At 44.9% G+C, this 21,710-nt stretch overlaps 1 protein-coding gene across 8 annotated transcripts in view; it reads right to left on the bottom strand.

Moving 5' to 3' along the window:
* The window catches only part of specc1la (sperm antigen with calponin homology and coiled-coil domains 1-like a), a 283,895-nt gene that overhangs the window by 117,039 nt on the left and 145,146 nt on the right, over window positions 1-21,710 (bottom strand). For all 8 annotated transcript variants that reach the window (XM_059983332.1, XM_059983331.1, XM_059983330.1 and 5 more), the window contains one exon: window positions 5,944-6,038. In XM_059983332.1, the coding sequence (XP_059839315.1) occupies window positions 5,944-6,038 (95 nt within the window). The remainder of the gene's footprint in view (window positions 1-5,943; window positions 6,039-21,710) is intronic.

The following is a 21,710-nucleotide window of genomic DNA, read 5'->3' on the forward strand; positions in this document are numbered from 1 at the left end:
AACAGTTATCGTATGAGGAACATCTGGCAGTTCTTGGGCTGTATTCCCTGGAGTTCAGGAGAATGGGGGGGGGGGGGGTTCTCATAGAAACATTTCAAATGTTAAAAGGCCTGAACAGATTAGATATGGCAAAGTTATTTCCCATGGTAGGGGAGTCTAGGACAAGAGGGTACGACTTCAGCATTGAAGGACGTCCATTTAGAACAGAGATGTGGAGAAATTACTGTAGTCAGAGGGTGGTGAATCTGCGGAATTTGTTGCCTTGAGCAGCTGTGGATGCCAAGTCATTGGGTGCATTTAAGGCAGAGATAGATAGGTTCCTGATTAGCCAGGGCATCAAAGGGTACGGGGAGAAGGCAGGGGAGTGGGGATAACTGGAAGAATTGAATGGCTGAGCATACTCAATGGGCCGAATGGCCTACTTCTGCTCCTATATCTTACGGTCTAAGATCATGTAGCTTATTCCATGTACTCTGAGCTTTCAAATATAACACCTTCAGAAATTGATGGCTCTGTAGCAGAGTGAAGATGGGACTTGATCTCTACAGTGGTCACTTCTGCCAGTGCTATTGAGGACATAGGTCTCTGTCAGGAGTGGACTGATGAGATTGTTGTTGTCAGTTTATCCCTGGTGTTGCTACCTGTCACAGACCTAGTCTAGCCACACCATCTTTTAGCTATCAAACTAACCTAGGTGATGGACATTGAAGACTCCATCATTCTGTATCCTTGCTGTTCAACACGGAGAGGCACTTGCAGATTGTACAAATGAGGTTTGCTTACCCAGTTTTAACCTAATGTCATAGGTTTCATGAGGTCATGTTACCAAGGGTAACACCCTCCTCTCTGCCACCTTTGCTTGTGCCTAACTCGTCTGTGGATCAGCTCTCCCAATTCAGACAGTAGACCTCATGAGTCTGCGAGGAAGACTTTGCAAAGGCTGGTGGGTCTTTTCTCAGCCCCAAATCAGACTCTAGGCCAATGCCAAGTGACCCGTTCAGTTTTACTGTTCTGTTGGAATGCAATGACCACGTTGCTTAGGTCCAGAGGGGCACAAATGCTAGACTGCAGTATGGCAGGAGGTGACTGGACTGCCATGAAGGATAAATTTATTTGGTCTCACTGTCACCAATCAGAATTAGAATCAGGTTTAATATCACTGGCATATGTCATGAAATTTGTTGCTTTGCAGCAGCAGTACATTGCAATACCTAATAAAAACTATGAAGACAAATGAACAGACACTCAGTGGTAAACCTAACCCTAATAAAATGGCCACCGAGTATATGTTTGTGGTCTTCCTTTGCGGTAGCATATCCACTTCCAGATTTGACATGTTGTGCATTCGGAGATGCTCTTCAGCACACCACTGTTGCTATATGTCGTCTTCCTGTCAGCTTGAACCAGTCTGCCCATTCTTCTCTAACCTCCCTCATTAACAAGGTGCTTTTGTCCAGAGAACTGCCCCACTCTGGATGTTTTTTGGTTTTGACTGCTGAAAGGCCTAGACAGAGTTGATATGGAAAGGATGTTTCCCAAGGTGGGGGAGTCTAGGAAAGAGGGCACAACCTCAGGATAGAGGGGTGTCTATTTAAAACAGAGATGCAGAGAAATTTCTTTAGCCAGATGTACTTAAGGTGGAAATTGATAGGTTCTTGGTTGGCCAAGGCATCAAAGGTTACAGGGAGAAGGCCAGGGAATGGGGCTGGGGGGGAGGGAAGAAAAGATCAGCCATGATTGAAGGGCAGAGCACTCAACGGGCCAAATGGCCTAATTCTGCACCTGTGTCTTATGGGTTGGGGTTAGGACGTGTGCCTTCAAGTTTCTGTACCTCTTTCCTAATGGTAACAATGAGAAGAGGGCATGTTCTGGGGGACGGGGATCCTGAATGATGGATGCCACTTTTTAGAGATACTGCTCCTTGAAGATGTCTTGGATAGTACAGAGGCTAGTACCCAAGATGAAACTGCCTAATTTTACAACTTTCTGTAGCTTCTTTCGATCCTGTGCAGTAATCTCCCCCCACCAACCCATACCAGACAACCTATTGTATCTCTACAATTCTTCTTCTAAGGTCCTCTGAAAATTGTTTTGATCGAGTCATGGTGCACATAAATAAGAGAAAACGTGCAAATGTTGGAAATCCGAGTTAAATGGGTGGCTACTGGGAGATCCTGCTTGTTCTGGCAGACAGACCCAGTTGGGAGTTATATACAGCCCCATCCCCTAAAAACAGAAGTAAGGATGTGATCTGCAAATTACAACTGGAGGTAGAAAATTCTTGCGGCAATGTTCCAATAGTTATGGGAGACTTCAATATGCAGAAAATCGGGTTGGTGCTGGATTCCAAGAAGTGGGAATTTCCAGAATGCCAATTAGATGATTTTTTTTTAGAGCAACTCATGGTTGAGCCCACCAGGGGATCAACTATTCTGGATTGAGTGTTGTGCAGTAAATCAGAATTGATTAGAGAGCTTAAGGTAAAAGTACCTTGAGGGGAAAATGATCATAATGTGATTAATATTATATGATATCAATACGATGATAATATGATCAAATTCACCCTGAAATTTGAAAAAAAAGCTAAAGTCAGATGAATCTGCAATGGAATAAAGAAAAGTACAGAGGCATGAGAGAGCAGCTGGCCAAAATGGATTGGAAGAGAACACTGGCAGAGATGACAGCAGAGCAGCAATGGCTGGAATTTCTGGAAACAATTCAGAAGGCACAAGATACAGACATCCCAAAGAGGAAGAATTCTAAAGGAAAGATGACATAACTGTGGCTAACAAGAGAAGTCAAAGCCAAATAGAGGGTATACAGTACAGCAAAAATTACTGGGAAGATAGAGGGTTGGGAAACTTTTAAAAACCAACAAAATGTAACAAAAAAATTAAGGAAAAGAAGGAATACGACGCTAAACTATCCAATAATATTAAAAAGGATACCAAAGTTTCTTCAGATGCATAAAGTGTAAAAGAGAGGTGAAAGTTGTTATCAGACCGCTGGGAAACGATGGTGAAAAGGTAGTACTGGGGGACAAGGAAATGGCAGATGAACTAAATAAGTATTTTGCATCAGTCTTCACTGTTGAAGACACTTGTAGTATGTCGAAAGTTTGAGAGTGTCAGGGGCCAAAGTGGGTGAAGTTGCTATTACTCGAGAGAAGGTTCTTGGGAAGCTGAAAGGTCTGAAGGTAGATAATCACCTGGACCAGATGGTGTAGACCCTAGCGTTCTGAAAGAGGTGGCTGAAGAGACTGCAGAGGAATTAGTAATGATCTCTGAAGAACCAACTGGTTCTGGAGGAACAGCAAATTGCAAATGTCACTCCACTTTTCAAGAAGGGAGAGAAGCAGAAGGGGAATTATACGCCAGTTAGTCAGTATATTGGACAATATTGGAGTTGATTGTTAACAATGTGGTTTTGGGGTACTCAGAGGCACATGATAGAATGAGCCAAAGTCAGCTTGGTTTCCTTAAGGGGAAATCTTGCCTGACAAATCTGGTGGAATTCTTTAAAGAAATAACAAGCAGAATAAAGAAAGGAGAACCAGTGGATGTTGTATCTGGATTTTCAGAGGGCCTTGGACAAAGTGGCATATGAGATTGCTTAACAAGTTAAGAGTCCATGGTATTACAGGAAAGGTACTAGCAAGGATAAAGCAGTGGCTGATTGATAGGAGCCAAAGAATGGGAATACTGGGAGCCTTTTCAGGTTTGCTGCTAGTGACTAGTAGTGTTCCACAGGGGTCTGCGTTGGGGGCCGCTTATTTTTTACATTAAATGTCAATGACTTAGAAAATGGAATTGATGACTTTGTGACAAAGTGTTTGGACAATATGAAGATAGGTGGAAGAACAGGTAGTTTCGAGGAAGTAGAGAGGCTACAGAAGGATTTTGACAGATTAGGAGAATGGGCAAAGATGTGGCAGATGGAATGCAGTGTTGCTAAGTGTATAGTCATGCACTTTGGTACAAGAAATGAAAGGGTAGACTATTTTCTAAATGGAGAGAAAAGTCAAAAATCTGAGGTGCCCCCGTGCAGGATTCCCTAAAGGTTAATTTGCAGGTTGAGTCTGTGGTGAGGAAGGGAAATGTGATGTTGGCATTCATTTCAAGGGGACTAGAATATACAGGCAAGGATATAATGTTGAAGCTTTATAAAACTGGTGAGGCCTCACTTGGAGTATCAGAATCAGGTTTATTATCACTGGCATGTGATGCGAAATTTGTTAATTTAGCAGCAGCAGTTCAACATAGAAGAGAAAAAATAATTAAAAAAATAATAAGTCAATCAATTACAATATACATATATTGAATAGATTTAAAAAACATGTAAAAACAGAAATACTGCGTATTTAAAAAAGTGAGGTAGTGTCCAAGGGTTCGATGTCCATTTAGGAATCAGGTGGCAGAGGGGAAGAAGCTGCTCCTGAATCGTTGAGTGTGTGCCTTCAGGCTTCTGTACCTCCTACCTGATGGTAACAGTGAGAAAAGGGCATGTCCTGGGTGCTGGAGGTCCTCAATAATGGACACTGCCTTTCTGAGACACCACTCACCGAAGATGTCCTGGGAACTTTGTAGGCTAGTACCCAAGATGGAGCTGACTAGATTTACAATCTTCTGTGCCTTCTTTCAGTCCTGTGCAGAAGTCCCTCCATACCAGACAATGATGCAGCCTGTCAAAACGCTCTCCACAGTACAACTATAGACATTTTTGAGTGTATTTAGTGACATACCAAATCTCTTCAAACTCCTAGTGAAATATGGCCACTATCTTGCCTTAACTGCATCGACATGCTGGGACTAGGTTAGATCCTCAGGGATCTTGACACCGAGAAACTGTTCACTCTCTCCATTTCTGATCCCTCTATGAGGATCGGTATGTGTTCCTTCGTCTCACCCTTCCTGAAGTCCACAATCAGCTCTTTTGTCTTACTGGTGTTGAGTGCCAGGTTGTTGCTGTGACACCACTCCACTAGTTGGCATATCTCACTCCTGTACATCCTCTTGTCACCACTTGAGATTCTACCAACAATGGTTGCATCATCAGCAAATTTGTAGATGGTATTTGAGCTATGCCTAGCCACACAGTCATGTGTATATAGAGTAGAGCAGTGGGCTAAGCACACACCCCTGAGGTGCATCAGTGTTGATCATCAGCAAGATTGTGTCACCACCAATCTGCACAGATTGTAGTCTTCCGGTTAGGGAGTTGCGGATCCAATTGCAGGGTGAGGTACAGAGGCCCAGGTTCTGCAACTTCTAAATCAGGATTGTGGGAATGATGGTATTAAATGCTGAGCTATAGTCGATCAACAGCATAGGTGATTGTGTTGTCCAGCTGGTCTAAAGCTGTGTGGAGAGCCACTGAGATTGCGTCTGCCGTTGACCTATTGCAGCGATAGGTAAATTGCAATGGTTCCAGGTCCTTGCTGAGGCAGAAGTTCAGTCTAGTCCTGACCAACATCTCAAAACTGAGAGCAAGTTTATCTAAGAAAAGATGCACTGAAACTGGAGAGGGTTCAGAGGGGGTTCACGAAAATGATTCCAGGATTGAAAGGCTTGTCATATGAAGAGCATTTGGTGGCTCTGTGCCACTGGAATTCAGAAGAATGATGGGTGATTTCATTGAAACCTATTGAATGTTGAAAGGCCTTGAAGGAGTGGATGTGGGGAGGATGTTTCTTATGGTGAGGGAGTGCAAGATCAGAAGACTTCTGAATAGAGAGGTGTCCTTCAGAATGGAGATGAGGAGGAGTTTCTTTAACCAGAGAGTGCTGAATCTGTGAAATTTGTTGCTACAGGTGGCTCTGGAGGCAATGTCAGTGAGGCCAGTGGGAAGGGAGGATTGAGACTGAAATTTGAGACCCGGTTCAACAGTTATCTCAGCTACACGTTAGCAAGTTAAAATATCACTTGCACACTGTTGGTTACATACCTGTATTGGTGACACAGCAGCTGCTGGTGGGGTTTTCAGAGGGCTTGGACTAAGAGGGCTTCGCGGAATGGCAGTTGCACTAGTGTTAGGGACAACTAGAAGACAAAATAATTATATTTAGCACAGATAGCAATGTCAAGGTCTTAGTTCTGAAATACAGTTCAACTTTAATGGTACCTCATAAAATAATTAACACAAAGAGAAGTCAAATGAAATTTCTATAATAATAGTAAGTTCAAAAAGCTAAAAATGTGGAATGCTAAAAGCGAGCAAGGCTCTTTTAACCCTGTAAACAGAAAAGATTCTGCAGATGCTGGAAACTCATAGTAACACATGCAAAGTGCTGGAGGAACTCAACAGCTGAGGAGCATCCATGGAAAGTAACAGTTAACGCGTTAGGCCGAGACTTTTCATTAAGGCTGGAAAGGATGAGGGAAGAAGCCCAAATAAGGTGGGGGGGGGGGGGGTGGGGTAGGCAGGGAGGGGAGGTGACTAGTAGTAAACGGTAAAGGGCTGAAGAAGGAGAAGTCTGATAGGGCGGAGGTGGACCATGGGAGAAAGGGAAGGAAAAGAGGCACAATGGGGAAACGATAGGTAGGTGAGTAGAGATATGAGGATACTGCAAATATCATTCTACTAAGCACTTTAAACTAAATAGCGGAGCGAAAAGAGATGAAGGGCAGAGGGTCCCGACATGTGCAACCAAAGTTTTGAATTAGGTAGGATAAAGAGAATAAGACTAGAAGTAGTAGTATGGTTACTAAATTTTTTTTTAAAAGATTAGCTTTATTTGTCACATGTACTGTACATCAAAATATATATATAATACCTTGGTTAAGAACACATTTTATTGCGTTACTGCAGATATGCTGTTGGGTATTTTATTTTCTGTAAAGCGCAGTGTGTTCTGTTAATCAAACTTTACAGTGCTGTATTTGGATTTCTGAATGATAAGGAGCCAGCTTAGCAAGTGTCAGCCACGGTGAGAGGGTTACAAATGGAAGTCCCCATTTGATCAGTGAGGATTGCAGCCCTCAAGTGTTGCCATGCTTCTGGTGCCAGTATTTTACACTGACTATCCTAAATGCACACCTTTAGAAAGTGGGGAAAAAACGGAGTAGCCGGAAGAAACATCCGCAGTCACGGGAAGAATGTACAACTCCTTCCAGGTAGCAGTGGGAATTGAACCCCGACTGGTGAAAGCTGACACTGTAAAATGGCGTGCTAACTGCTACGCTACCTTGGCTCCTCATTGCTTGAGATAATTGCAGTTATTCTTCTTGGAAGAGTGAAGATTAAAGGGAAGTTGTTTAGAAATATACAAAATCATGATGGCTTTGATAAAGTAACAAGGGTTTAGTAAAAGCAGAAAATACAAAAACATTGCTTGAAAGGGTGATACTTTTAAAAAAAGAGTTTGATAATTAATTGAAGTTTTAGAACAGGGATGAGGAGCAATTTCTTCAGCCAGAGGGTGGTGAATCTGTGCAATTCATCGTCACAGATGGCTGTGCAGGCCAAATAATTGAGTATATTTAAAGTGGAGTTCAATAGGTTCTTGATTAATAAGGGCGTCAAAAGTTATGGGGAGAAGGCAGGAGAATGGCATTGAGAGGGATAATAAATCAGCCTTAAAGGAATGGCAGAGCAGACATGATGGGCCAGTCACCTAATTCTATTCCTGTGTTTTACGGTATTATGGAAATGGAAGCATTTACTACAGGCTGACAGAAAATGATGATGTTTAAATTACATTCCTTATCACTAAATACCAGGGTGCTGTTATCAATATGAAGCTTCAAAAGTATCCAACCCTACATTCCATCACGTAATGGTATGGTTGACATGAAAACAATGAAGCACCTTGCTACCAATACAAAGAATGAAATGGGTAAAATAAAGGCAGAAGGTACCACTGTAACATAAGCAGTTAGTTTAGCCCTTTACAACACCAGTGATCAGGAGTCAATTACCAACTCTGTCTGAAAGGATTCTGAATTGAATTGAATTGACTTTATTACTGACATCCTTCACTTACATGAGGTGTAAAAATCTTTACATGAAATCTCTGTCTAAATGTGCAATTGATAGTAATTTGTCATAAATGGTATGTACAACTGGACAGTCAATATAGCATAGAAATGCAATTGTATTAGCGTGAATTAATCAGTCTGATGGCCTGGTGGAAGAAGCTGTCCCGGAGCCTGTTGGTCCTGGCTATTATACTGCAGTACCAGTTCCTGGATGGTAGCAGCTGGAATAGATTGAGGTTGGGGTGACTCGGGTCCCCAATGATCCTTCAGGCCCTTTTAACGCACCTGTCTCTGTAAATGTCCCGAATAGTGGGAGGTTCACATCTCCAGATGCACTGGTCTGTCTGCACAGTCCTGCATTGAGGGAAGTATAGATTCCATACCAGGCAGTGATGCAGCCAGTGAGGATGCTCTCAATTGTGCCCCTGTAGAAAGTCCTTAAGACTAGGGGACCTATACCAAACTTCTTCAACCGTCTGAAATGAAAGAGGTGCTGCTGTGCTTTTTCCAACCACCCAGCCGGTATGTACAGACCATGCGAGATCCTCGGTGATGTGTATGCCGCGGAACTTAAAGTTGTTCACCCTCTCAACCCCAGATCCATCCAGCTCCTTTGATTTTGCGACATTGAGGGAGAGGTGGTTTTCTTGACACCACTGTGTGAGGGCGATGACTGCTTCTCTGTAGGCTGCCTGTACAATCTACCTATGACCGCACGCGTTTCCTCCAGGTGCTTTGGTTTCCTCCCAAGATGTGCGAGTTAGGTTTACTAATTTGTGGCATGCAGTTGTACATGTGTACTTAATAAAGTGGCCACTAAGTGTACAACAAGATTCTGTAAGTTCCTTGCTTTCCATAATTATGTACTATATTTATAGTAATGACATAATAAAACTGGAAAAAAAACGACTTATGAAGACATTTCCAGGACTAGAGGGCCTGAGTTAAAGGGAGAGGTTGGCCACACAAGGTCTTTATTGCTTCACCTTATGGGAGCCTATAAAATCGTGAAAGACATAGATGAGGTGGATGGTAGTAGTATTTTTTCCCACAGTAGGGAGTCCAAAACTTGGAGCAGAGATTTAGGGTGAGTGAGGAATATTTAAAAGGGGCCCAAAGGGCATCTTTTTCGCACAAAGGGGGGTAAGTAAATTAAACAGGCTGCTAGAGAAAACCGTCGGGGCAAGTACAATAGTATAATTTAAGAATTACTCAGACAGGTACATGGAGGAGTGGGCTTAGTGTGGCGTACGCCAAACGCAGGAAATTAGGACTGGATTGGCCTGACACGTTGGGCCTGTATCCATGCTCTGAGAGACCAAGCAAGCTGGGACGTTCACTCAAGTACTGTACTTGATAGAAGCTTATAAGGTTATGTGAGGTACAGGGCAGACAGCGGTATCTTTTTTCAAGCTTTGAAATATTTAGAGAGCATTACTTAAGGTGAGAAGGGAAAGGGATGTGTGAGAAATGTCTTTTATTACACAGAGAGTAGTAGGGGCCCGGAATGCACTAGAGTATTTAAGAGACTCTTGGATAGGCAGATAAATACGCAGAGAAGGAAGGGTCGATGTGAAGGGAAGAGGGATTAGATTGTCAGTGGGTTAGTTAGCTTGGCAGGACATTGTGGGCTAAGGACCCTTCCTGTACTGTTATCAGACAGGAGCGAGTCGGAGTTAATAGGGAGCAGCTGTCTTTGGGCAAGTCTACGTCTAAAACGTGGGAGACGATTAGGAGCCAAATGATTAGACAAGGATGATGCGAAATGGGAACCTTGAATGATGAGAGAGGTTATGAACTTACTCAAAAAGGAAGCACATGTAAGCCTAAATCAGACAGGGTCCTTGAGGAATACAGAGATAACAGGAAGGAGCTCAAGCATGTGATTGGAAATGCTAAAAGGAGAAATGCAATGTCCTTAGCAAATAGGATTAGTGAGAATTCCAAGGCATTTGTACTTAATGTTAAAACAAGAAAAAAGAAGAGGGAGGGGAATTTATGGTTAGAGTAGAGGATGTAGATGTCATTCTAAATGAGTACTTAGCATTGGTATTCATCCAGCAGCACTAGCATGCCCTACACCATTGTGAGAACGGTGCTAATATGTGAGAGAATTTTGACATTTGTAAGGGAGGAGATGAATGCTGGGAGTTTTGAAAAGCAGCCAAGTGGGTAAGTCTCCAGGGGCTGATAGAATATATCCTATGCTATTGAAAGTGATGAGATCAGATTGCTGGGGCTGCAATGAAAAGTTTTGCATTCTCACAAGCTACAAGTGAGGTTCCAGAAGACTGGAGAGTATCTAATGCTGTTTCTTTGAGAGAATCTAGGAAATTACAGACCAGTGAGCCTCAAATCACTCAGTGGTGGAGGTGCAATGAAGTAAAAGGAATTACAGAGGCATGAGAGAGGAGCTTGCCCAGGTGGACTGGCGGGGATGACGGCAGAGTAGAGGTGGCTGAAGTTTCTGGGAATAATTCACGAGGCACAGGATTGATGTGTCCCACAGAAAAAGTTGTTCTCATATGGTAGGAGTAGGCAACCGTGACAGACAAGGGAAATGAAGGACCACATAAAAGCCAAGGAAGGGGCATATAAGGCAACAAAAGTGAGTGGGAAGTTGGATGATTGGGAAGTTTTTAAAATCCAACAAAGTAAAAGGGAGGTGAGAGTTGATATTGGACCACTGGAAAATGATGCTGGTGAGGTAGTAATGGAGGACAAAGAAATAGCGGATGAACTTAAAAAGTACTTTGCATCTGTCTTCACTCTGGAAGACACTCGTAGTGTGCCAGAGGTCTGTGAGTGTCAGGGGCAGGAGTGGGCGCCACTGCTATTACAAAGGGAAAAATGCCAGGCAAACTGAAAGGTCTTAAGGTGGATAAGTCACCTGGTCCAGATGGACGACATCACAGAGTCCTGAGAGAGGTTGCTGAAGAGATAACGGATGCATTGGTCATGATCTTTCAAGAATCACTTGATTCTGGCAGGGTTCCAGAGGACTGGAAGATTGCAAATGTCACTCCACTCTTTAGGAAGGGGAGAAATCAAACAAAAGAAAATTCTAGGCCAGTTAGCCTAATCTCAGTGGTTGGGAAAATGTTGGAGTCCATTATTATGGATGAGGTTTCGGGGACTTGGAAAATAATGATAAAATAAGTCAAAGTCAACATGATTTCTGTCATGGGAAATCCTGCCCTGACAAATCTGTTAAGAGTTCAAGTAACAAGCAGGATGAACAACGGAAAGGCAGTGGATGTCATTTACTTGGATTTTCAAAAGATATGTGATAAGGTGACACACACAAGGCTGCTTAGCAGGACAAAATCCCCATGGCATTACAGGAAAGATACTGGCATGGATAGAGGAATGGCTGACAGGCAGGAGGCAGTGAGTGGGAATAAAGGGGCCTTTTCTGGTTGGCTGCCAGTCACTAGTGGTGTTCCACAGGGGTCAGTACTGGGTCCGCTGCTTTTCACATTGTTCGTCAATGATTTGGATAATGGCTTTGTGGCAAAGTGTGTGGATGATATGAAGATAGGTGGAGGAGTAGGTAGTACTGATGAGGCAATGTGATTGCAGCAGGACTTACGACAAATTGGAAGAATTTGCAGAAAAGTGGCAGATGGAATACAGTGTTGGGAAATGTAGAATTTGCAGAAAAGTGGAAATACAGTGTTGGGAAATGTATGATAATGCATTTTGGTAAAGGGAACAAAAATGCAGACTATTATCTAAATAGGGAGAAGGTGTAAACATCAGAGGTATAGAGGGACTTATGGGATTCATGCAAGCCTCCCAGAAGGTTAATTGACAGGTTGAATCTGTGGTAAAGAAGGCAAATGCAATGTTGGCATTTATTTCAAGGAGTAAAGAATATAAAAGGTGATAATGCTGAGCCTTTATAAGTCATAGTCAGGCTGCATTTGGAATATTGTCAACAATTTTGGGCTGTATATCTCACAAAAAAAATGTGTTGTCATGGAGAGAGTCCAGAGGAGGTTCAAGAGAATGAATCCAGGAATGAAGGGCTCAAAATATGAGGAATATTTGGCAACTTTGGGCTTGTACTCACTGGAATGTAGGGAGAATCTCATTGAAACCTAGCAAATGTTGAAAAGACTAGATAGAGTGGATGTGAAGAGGATGTTTCCTATGATGGGGGTATCCACAACTTGATGGCACAGCCTCAAAATTGAGGGGTGACACTTTAGAACAGACGTCTGGTGGAAATTTTTTAGCCAGAGAGTGGTGGATCTGTGGAATGCTCTGCCACAGACTGTGGTGGGGGTGGAAGACCGTGGGTATATTTAAAACAAAATCGGTCAGGGTAAAGGTTATGGTGAGAAGGCAGGTGTATGGGGTTGAGTGGGATCCAGCATCAGCCATGACAGAATTGTGGAACAGACTCGTTGGGCTGAATGGCCTAATTCTGCTCTTATGTCTTATGGCATGGGAGCTGCCCACAGTGCTTGCTGTGTTCTGTTTGGCTGCAGACTGCCGTGGGGCTCGTGAACTCAGAGACTTGGACTTTGTTCTTTTTTTGTGTGACTGTTTTATTGCTGTGTTGTGTGTGCCTCGTGCAGTGCAGATGGTGGTCTCAGGCATAGTGAGGTCTAAGTCTCAGGCTGCGATGTAGTCGTGCAGGGGAGATGAACTGGAGTCAGTGCTGCCCTCCAGAGTTCACTTGGCTGTATTGCGTCCGACTGGAGACTGCTCATGGGGACTCAGACAAACTACGTTTTTCCTGTATGGGTGTATTACACTGTTATCTTATATCTGCTATCCTCCAACAGGACCACAACCTTGTCGTGGTTTGGAGGCCTGTGGCTGGAGTCAGGGCTTTATCCTTTAGCTGTTGTCAATGCCAAACAGGTCAAAGGGTAGAGGCCAGATTAAGAGAGGTCCATTGATTCTCCAGATTTGGACGTTCATCTCAGGCCCTGACTAGTTAAACAAAACTGTTTCAGAAACAGCAGTGAAGAATCCTTATAGATTTGTGTATGACAGGATTCCTGAGTCTCTACCTGGGACTTGCATGACTGACAGTAAACCAAGAGGAAGCTACTGACAAAATGAAAGAAGCCATGAACTTTGCTAGAAATGGAGGATCTTCACTGTTGCCTTAATCGCCAGTGGTGTAATGGGCAAAAGAAAAATATGTGCTATGTGTGCCTTGTGTTGTGCGTGACTGTTGGTACTGCGTTGTGCACCTTGGCCCCAGAGTAACTGTTCTGCTTGGCTGCATTCCTGGGTATTCATGTATGGCTGAATGACAATTAAACTGGGACTTGAACTTGGTAGGAAGCAGCTGAGAGGATTTAGAGACATTTTAAAAAACAAGGACTGATTAGGGACAGTCAGCATGGCTTTCTGAGGGCATTTCATGAGTTGCAAATTTGAGGAGGTGATAAGAGATTGATATGGGCAGGGCAGTTACCTATATGAACCTTAGGAAGTCAAGATATGCTGATCTAGAAGGTTAAGCTGCCTAGGATCCATGGTTACCTGACAATTTGCATTAAGAATTGACATGCCAACAGAAGGTAGAATGCAGTGGTACAAAGGTGTTATTCTGACTGGAGATCCATGACCAGTCTGATCTGCGATCCATGACAGTGATCTGAGATCCATGACCAGTGATCTGTAATCCATGATTGTGATCTGTGCTCCATGACAGTGATATGTGATCCATGACAATAATCTGTGATCCATGACAGAGATCTGTGATCCATGACAGTGATCTGTGATCCATGACCAGTGATCTGTGATCCACAGTGATCTGCGATCCATGACAGTGATATGTGATCCATAACAGTGATCTATGAAAGTAATCTGTGCTCCACAGTGATCTGTGATCCATGACAGTGATCTGTGCTCCATGACAGTGATCTGTGATCCATGAAAGTAATCTGTGCTCCACAGTGATCTGTGATCCATGACCAGTGATCTGTGATCCATGACAGTGATCTGTGATCCATGACAGTGATCTGTGATCCATGACAGTGATCTGCGATCCATGACCAGTGATCTGAGATCCATGACAGTGATCTGTGATCCATGACCAGTGATCTGTGATCCATGACAGTGATCTGTGATCCACAGTGATCTGAGATCAATGACAATGATCTGTGATCCATGACAGTGATCTGTGATCAATGACCAATGATCTGTGATCCATGACAGTGATGTGTGATCCGTGACAGTGATCTGTGATCCATGACCAGTGATCTGTGCTCCATGGCATTGATCTGTGATCCATGACCAGTGATCTGTGATCCATGACAGTGATCTGTGATCCATGACAGTGATGTGTGATCGATGACAGTGATCTGTGATCCACAGTGATCTGTGATCCATGACAGTGATCTGTGATCAATGACCAATGATCTGTGATCCGTGACAGTGATCTGTGCTCCATGACAGTGTTCTGTGATCCATGACAGTGATCTGGGATCCACGGTGATCTGTGATCCATGACAGTGATCTGTGATCCACAGTGATCTGTGATCCATGACCGTTATCTGTGATCCATTTCAGTGATCTGTGATCCATGAAAGTGACCTGTGATCCATGACAGTGATCTGTGATCCATGACAGTGACCTGTGATCCATGACAGTGATCTGTGATCCACGACAGTGATCTGTGATCCGTGACAGTGATCTGTGCTCCGTGACAGGGATCTACGATCCATGACCAGTGATCTGTGATCCATGACCAGTGATCTGCGCTCCATGAGTGATCTGCGATCCATGAACAGTGATCTGTGCTCCATGGCAGTGATCTGTGATCCACAGTGATCTCTGATCCATGAACAGTGATCGGTGCTCCATGGCAGTGATCTGTGATCCACAGTGATCTGTGCTCCATGACCAGTGATCTGTGATCCATGACAGTGATCTGTGATCAATGACCAGTGATCTGTGATCCATTACAGTGATCAGTGATCCACAGTGATCTGTGATCCATGACCAATGATCAGTGATTCATGACAGTGATCTGTGATCCGTGACAGTGATCTGTGATCCGTGACAGTGATCTGTGTTCCACAGTGATCTGTGATCCATGACAGTGATCTGTGATCCATGAAAGTGATCTGTGATCAATGACCAATGATCTGTGATCCATGACAGTGATCTGTGATCCACAGTGATCTGTGCTCCATGACAGTGATCTGTGATCAATGACCAGTGATCTGTGATCCACGACAGTGATCTGTGATCCACGACAGTGATATGTGATCCACAGTGATCTGTGATCCACGACAGTGATCTGTGATCCATGACAGTGATCTGTGGTCCATTGCAGTGATCTGTGATCCATGACTGTGATCTGTGATCCATGACAGTGATCTGTGGTCCATTGCAGTGATCTGTGATCCATGACAGTGATCTGTGATCCATGACAATGCTCTGTGATCCACGACAGTGATCTGGGATCCACGACAATGATCTGTGATCCGTGACAGTGATCTGTGATCCGTGACAGTGATGTGTGAACCGTGACAGTGATGTGTGATCCGTGACAGTGATCTGTGATCCACAGTGATCTGTGATCCATTACAGTGATCTGTGCTCTATGACAGTGATCTGCGCTCCATGACAGTGATCTGCGATCCATGACCAGTGATCTGTGATCCATGACAGTGATCTGTGATCCATGACAGTGCTCTGTGATCCACGACAGTGATCTGGGATCCACGACAGTGATCCGTGATCCGTGACAGTGATCTGTGATCCGTGACAGTGATGTGTGAACCGTGACAGTGATGTGTGATCCGTGACAGTGATCTGTGATCCACAGTGATCTGTGATCCATGACAGTGATCTGTGCTCTATGACAGTGATCTGCGCTCCATGACAGTGATCTGCGATCCATGACCAGTGATCTGTGATCCATGACAGTGATCTGTGATCCATTGCAGTGATCTGTGATCCATGACAGTGATCTGTGATCCATGACAGTGCTCTGTGATCCACGACAGTGATCTGGGATCCACGACAGTGATCTGTGATCCACGACAGTGATCTGTGATCCGTGACAGTGATGTGTGAACCGTGACAGTGATGTGTGATCCGTGACAGTGATCTGTGATCCACAGTGATCTGTGATCCATTACAGTGATCTGTGCTCTATGACAGTGATCTGCGCTCCATGACAGTGATCTGCGCTCCATGACCAGTGATCTGTGATCCATGACAGTGATCTGTGATCCATGACAGTGCTCTGTGATCCACGACAGTGCTCTGGGATCCACGACAGTGATCTGTGATCCGTGACAGTGATCTGTGATCCGTGACAGTGATGTGTGAACCGTGACAGTGATGTGTGATCCATGACAGTGATCTGTGATCCATGACAGTGATCTGTGCTCTATGACAGTGATCTGCGCTCCATGACAGTGATCTGCAATCCATGACCAGTGATCTGTGATCCATGACCAGTGATCTGCGCTCCATGAGTGCTCTGCGATCCATGAACAGTGATCTGTGCTCCATGGCAGTGATCTGTGATCCACAGTGAACTCTGATCCATGAACAGTGATCTGTGCTCCATGGCAGTGATCTGTGATCCACAGTGATCTGTGCTCCATGACCAGTGATCTGTGATCCATGAAAGTGATCTGTGATCCATGACAGTGATCTGTGATCCACAGTGAACTGTGCTCCATGACCAGTGATCTGTGCTCCATGACAGTGATCTGTGCTCTATGACAGTGATCTGTGATCCATGACCAGTGATCTGTGATCCATTACAGTGATCAGTGATCCACAGTGATCTGTGATCCATGACAGTGATCTGTGATCAATGACCAATGATCTGTGATTCATGACAGTGATCTGTGATCCGTGACAGTGATCAGTGATCCACAGTGATCTGTGATCCATGACAGTGATCTGTGCTCTATGACAGTGATCTGCGCTCCATGACAGTGATCTGTGATCCACTACAGTGATCTGTGATCCATGACAGTGATCTGTGGTCCATTGCAGTGATCTGTGATCCATGACTGTGATCTGTGATCCATGACAGTGATCTGTGGTCCATTGCAGTGATCTGTGATCCATGACAGTGATCTGTGATCCACGACAGTGCTCTGTGATCCACGACAGTGATCTGGGATCCACGACAGTGATCTGTGATCCGTGACAGTGATCTGTGATCCGTGACAGTGATGTGTGAACCGTGACAGTGATGTGTGATCCGTGACAGTGATCTGTGCTCTATGACAGTGATCTGCGCTTCATGACAGTGATCTGCGATCCCTGACCAGTGATCTGTGATCCATGACAGTGATCTGTGATCCACAGTGAACTCTGATCCATGAACAGTGATCTGTGCTCCATGGCAGTGATCTGTGATCCACAGTGATCTGTGCTCCATGACCAGTGATCTGTGATCCATGAAAGTGATCTGTGATCCATGACAGTGATCTGTGATCCACAGTGAACTGTGCTCCATGACCAGTGATCTGTGCTCCATGACAGTGATCTGTGCTCTATGACAGTGATCTGTGATCCATGACCAGTGATCTGTGATCCATTACAGTGATCAGTGATCCACAGTGATCTGTGATCCATGACAGTGATCTGTGATCAATGACCAATGATCTGTGATTCATGACAGTGATCTGTGATCCGTGACAGTGATCAGTGATCCACAGTGATCTGTGATCCATGACAGTGATCTGTGCTCTATGACAGTGATCTGCGCTCCATGACAGTGATCTGTGATCCACTACAGTGATCTGTGATCCATGACAGTGATCTGTGGTCCATTGCAGTGATCTGTGATCCATGACTGTGATCTGTGATCCATGACAGTGATCTGTGGTCCATTGCAGTGATCTGTGATCCATGACAGTGATCTGTGATCCACGACAGTGCTCTGTGATCCACGACAGTGATCTGGGATCCACGACAGTGATCTGTGATCCGTGACAGTGATCTGTGATCCGTGACAGTGATGTGTGAACCGTGACAGTGATGTGTGATCCGTGACAGTGATCTGTGCTCTATGACAGTGATCTGCGCTTCATGACAGTGATCTGCGATCCCTGACCAGTGATCTGTGATCCATGACAGTGATCTGTGATCCATGACAGTGCTCTGTGATCCACCACAGTGATCTGGGATCCACGACAGTGATCTGTGATCCGTGACAGTGATCTGTGATCCGTGACAGTGATGTGTGAACCGTGACAGTGATGTGTGATCCGTGACAGTGATCTGTGATCCACAGTGATCTGTGATCCATTACAGTGATCTGTGCTCTATGACAGTGATCTGCGCTCCATGACAGTGATCTGCGATCCATGACCAGTGATCTGTGATCCATGACAGTGATCTGTGATCCATGACAGTGCTCTGTGATCCACGACAGTGATCTGGGATCCACGACAGTGATCTGTGATCCGTGACAGTGATCTGTGATCCGTGACAGTGATGTGTGAACCGTGACAGTGATGTGTGATCCATGACAGTGATCTGTGATCCATGACAGTGATCTGTGCTCTATGACAGTGATCTGCGCTCCATGACAGTGATCTGCGATCCATGACCAGTGATCTGTGATCCATGACCAGTGATCTGCGCTCCATGAGTGCTCTGTGATCCATGAACAGTGATCTGTGCTCCATGGCAGTGATCTGTGATCCACAGTGAACTCTGATCCATGAACAGTGATCTGTGCTCCATGGCAGTGATCTGTGATCCACAGTGATCTGTGCTCCATGACCAGTGATCTGTGATCCATGAAAGTGATCTGTGATCCATGACAGTGATCTGTGATCCACAGTGAACTGTGCTCCATGACCAGTGATCTGTGCTCCATGACAGTGATCTGTGCTCCATGACAGTGATCTGTGATCCATGACAGTGATCTGTGATCAATGACCAATGATCTGTGATTCATGACAGTGATCTGTGATCCGTGACAGTGATCAGTGATCCACAGTGATCTGTGATCCATGACAGTGATCTGTGCTCTATGACAGTGATCTGCGCTCCATGACAGTGATCTGTGATCCACTACAGTGATCTGTGATCCATGACAGTGATCTGTGGTCCATTGCAGTGATCTGTGATCCATGACTGTGATCTGTGATCCATGACAGTGATCTGTGGTCCATTGCAGTGATCTGTGATCCATGACAGTGATCTGTGATCCACGACAGTGCTCTGTGATCCACGACAGTGATCTGGGATCCACGACAGTGATCTGTGATCCGTGACAGTGATCTGTGATCCGTGACAGTGATGTGTGAACCGTGACAGTGATGTGTGATCCGTGACAGTGATCTGTGATCCATTACAGTGATCTGTGCTCTATGACAGTGATCTGCGCTTCATGACAGTGATCTGCGATCCCTGACCAGTGATCTGTGATCCATGACAGTGATCTGTGATCCATGACAGTGCTCTGTGATCCACCACAGTGATCTGGGATCCACGACAGTGATCTGTGATCCGTGACAGTGATCTGTGATCCGTGACAGTGATCTGTGATCCACAGTGATCTGTGATCCATTACAGTGATCTGTGCTCTATGACAGTGATCTGCGCTCCATGACAGTGATCTGCGATCCATGACCAGTGATCTGTGATCCATGACAGTGATCTGTGATCCATGACAGTGCTCTGTGATCCACGACAGTGATCTGGGATCCACGACAGTGATCTGTGATCCGTGACAGTGATCTGTGATCCGTGACAGTGATGTGTGAACCGTGACAGTGATGTGTGATCCATGACAGTGATCTGTGATCCATGACAGTGATCTGTGCTCTATGACAGTGATCTGCGCTCCATGACAGTGATCTGCGATCCATGACCAGTGATCTGTGATCCATGACCAGTGATCTGCGCTCCATGAGTGCTCTGTGATCCATGAACAGTGATCTGTGCTCCATGGCAGTGATCTGTGATCCACAGTGAACTCTGATCCATGAACAGTGATCTGTGCTCCATGGCAGTGATCTGTGATCCACAGTGATCTGTGCTCCATGACCAGTGATCTGTGATCCATGAAAGTGATCTGTGATCCATGACAGTGATCTGTGATCCACAGTGAACTGTGCTCCATGACCAGTGATCTGTGCTCCATGACAGTGATCTGTGCTCCATGACAGTGATCTGTGATCCATGACCAGTGATCTGTGATCCATTACAGTGATCAGTGATCCACAGTGATCTGTGATCCATGACAGTGATCTGTGATCAATGACCAATGATCTGTGATTCATGACAGTGATCTGTGATCCGTGACAGTGATCAGTGATCCACAGTGATCTGTGATCCATGACAGTGATCTGTGCTCTATGACAGTGATCTGCGCTCCATGACAGTGATCTGTGATCCACTACAGTGATCTGTGATCCATGACAGTGATCTGTGGTCCATTGCAGTGATCTGTGATCCATGACTGTGATCTGTGATCCATGACAGTGATCTGTGGTCCATTGCAGTGATCTGTGATCCATGACTGTGATCTGTGCTCCATGACAGTGATCTGTGATCCATGACCAGTGATCTGTGATCCATTACAGTGATCAGTGATCCACAGTGATCTGTGATCCATGACAGTGATCTGTGATCAATGACCAATGATCTGTGATTCATGACAGTGATCTGTGATCCGTGACAGTGATCAGTGATCCACAGTGATCTGTGATCCATGACAGTGATCTGTGCTCTATGACAGTGATCTGCGCTCCATGACAGTGATCTGTGATCCACTACAGTGATCTGTGATCCATGACAGTGATCTGTGGTCCATTGCAGTGATCTGTGATCCATGACTGTGATCTGTGATCCATGACAGTGATCTGTGGTCCATTGCAGTGATCTGTGATCCATGACAGTGCTCTGTGATCCACGACAGTGATCTGGGATCCACGACAGTGATCTGTGATCCGTGACAGTGATCTGTGATCCGTGACAGTGATGTGTGAACCGTGACAGTGATGTGTGATCCGTGACAGTGATCTGTGATCCACAGTGATCTGTGATCCATTACAGTGATCTGTGCTCTATGACAGTGATCTGCGCTTCATGACAGTGATCTGCGATCCCTGACCAGTGATCTGTGATCCATGACAGTGATCTGTGATCCATGACAGTGCTCTGTGATCCACGACAGTGATCTGGGATCCACGACAGTGATCTGTGATCCGTGACAGTGATCTGTGATCCGTGACAGTGATGTGTGAACCGTGACAGTGATGTGTGATCCGTGACAGTGATCTGTGATCCACAGTGATCTGTGATCCATGACAGTGATCTGTGCTCTATGACAGTGATCTGCGCTCCATGACAGTGATCTGCGATCCATGACCAGTGATCTGTGATCCATGACCAGTGATCTGCGCTCCATGAGTGCTCTGCGATCCATGAACAGTGATCTGTGCTCCATGGCAGTGATCTGTGATCCACAGTGAACTCTGATCCATGAACAGTGATCTGTGCTCCATGACCAGTGATCTGTGATCCATGAAAGTGATCTGTGATCCATGACAGTGATCTGTGATCCACAGTGAACTGTGCTCCATGACCAGTGATCTGTGCTCCATGACAGTGATCTGTGCTCCATGACAGTGATCTGTGATCCATGACAGTGATCAGTGATCCACAGTGATCTGTGATCCATGACCAGTGATCTGTGATCCATTACAGTGATCAGTGATCCACAGTGATCTGTGATCCATGACAGTGATCTGTGATTAATGACCAATG

Source organism: Hypanus sabinus, chromosome 10, assembly GCF_030144855.1.
Source record: "Hypanus sabinus isolate sHypSab1 chromosome 10, sHypSab1.hap1, whole genome shotgun sequence".
Taxonomy (NCBI): Eukaryota; Metazoa; Chordata; class Chondrichthyes; order Myliobatiformes; family Dasyatidae; genus Hypanus; species Hypanus sabinus.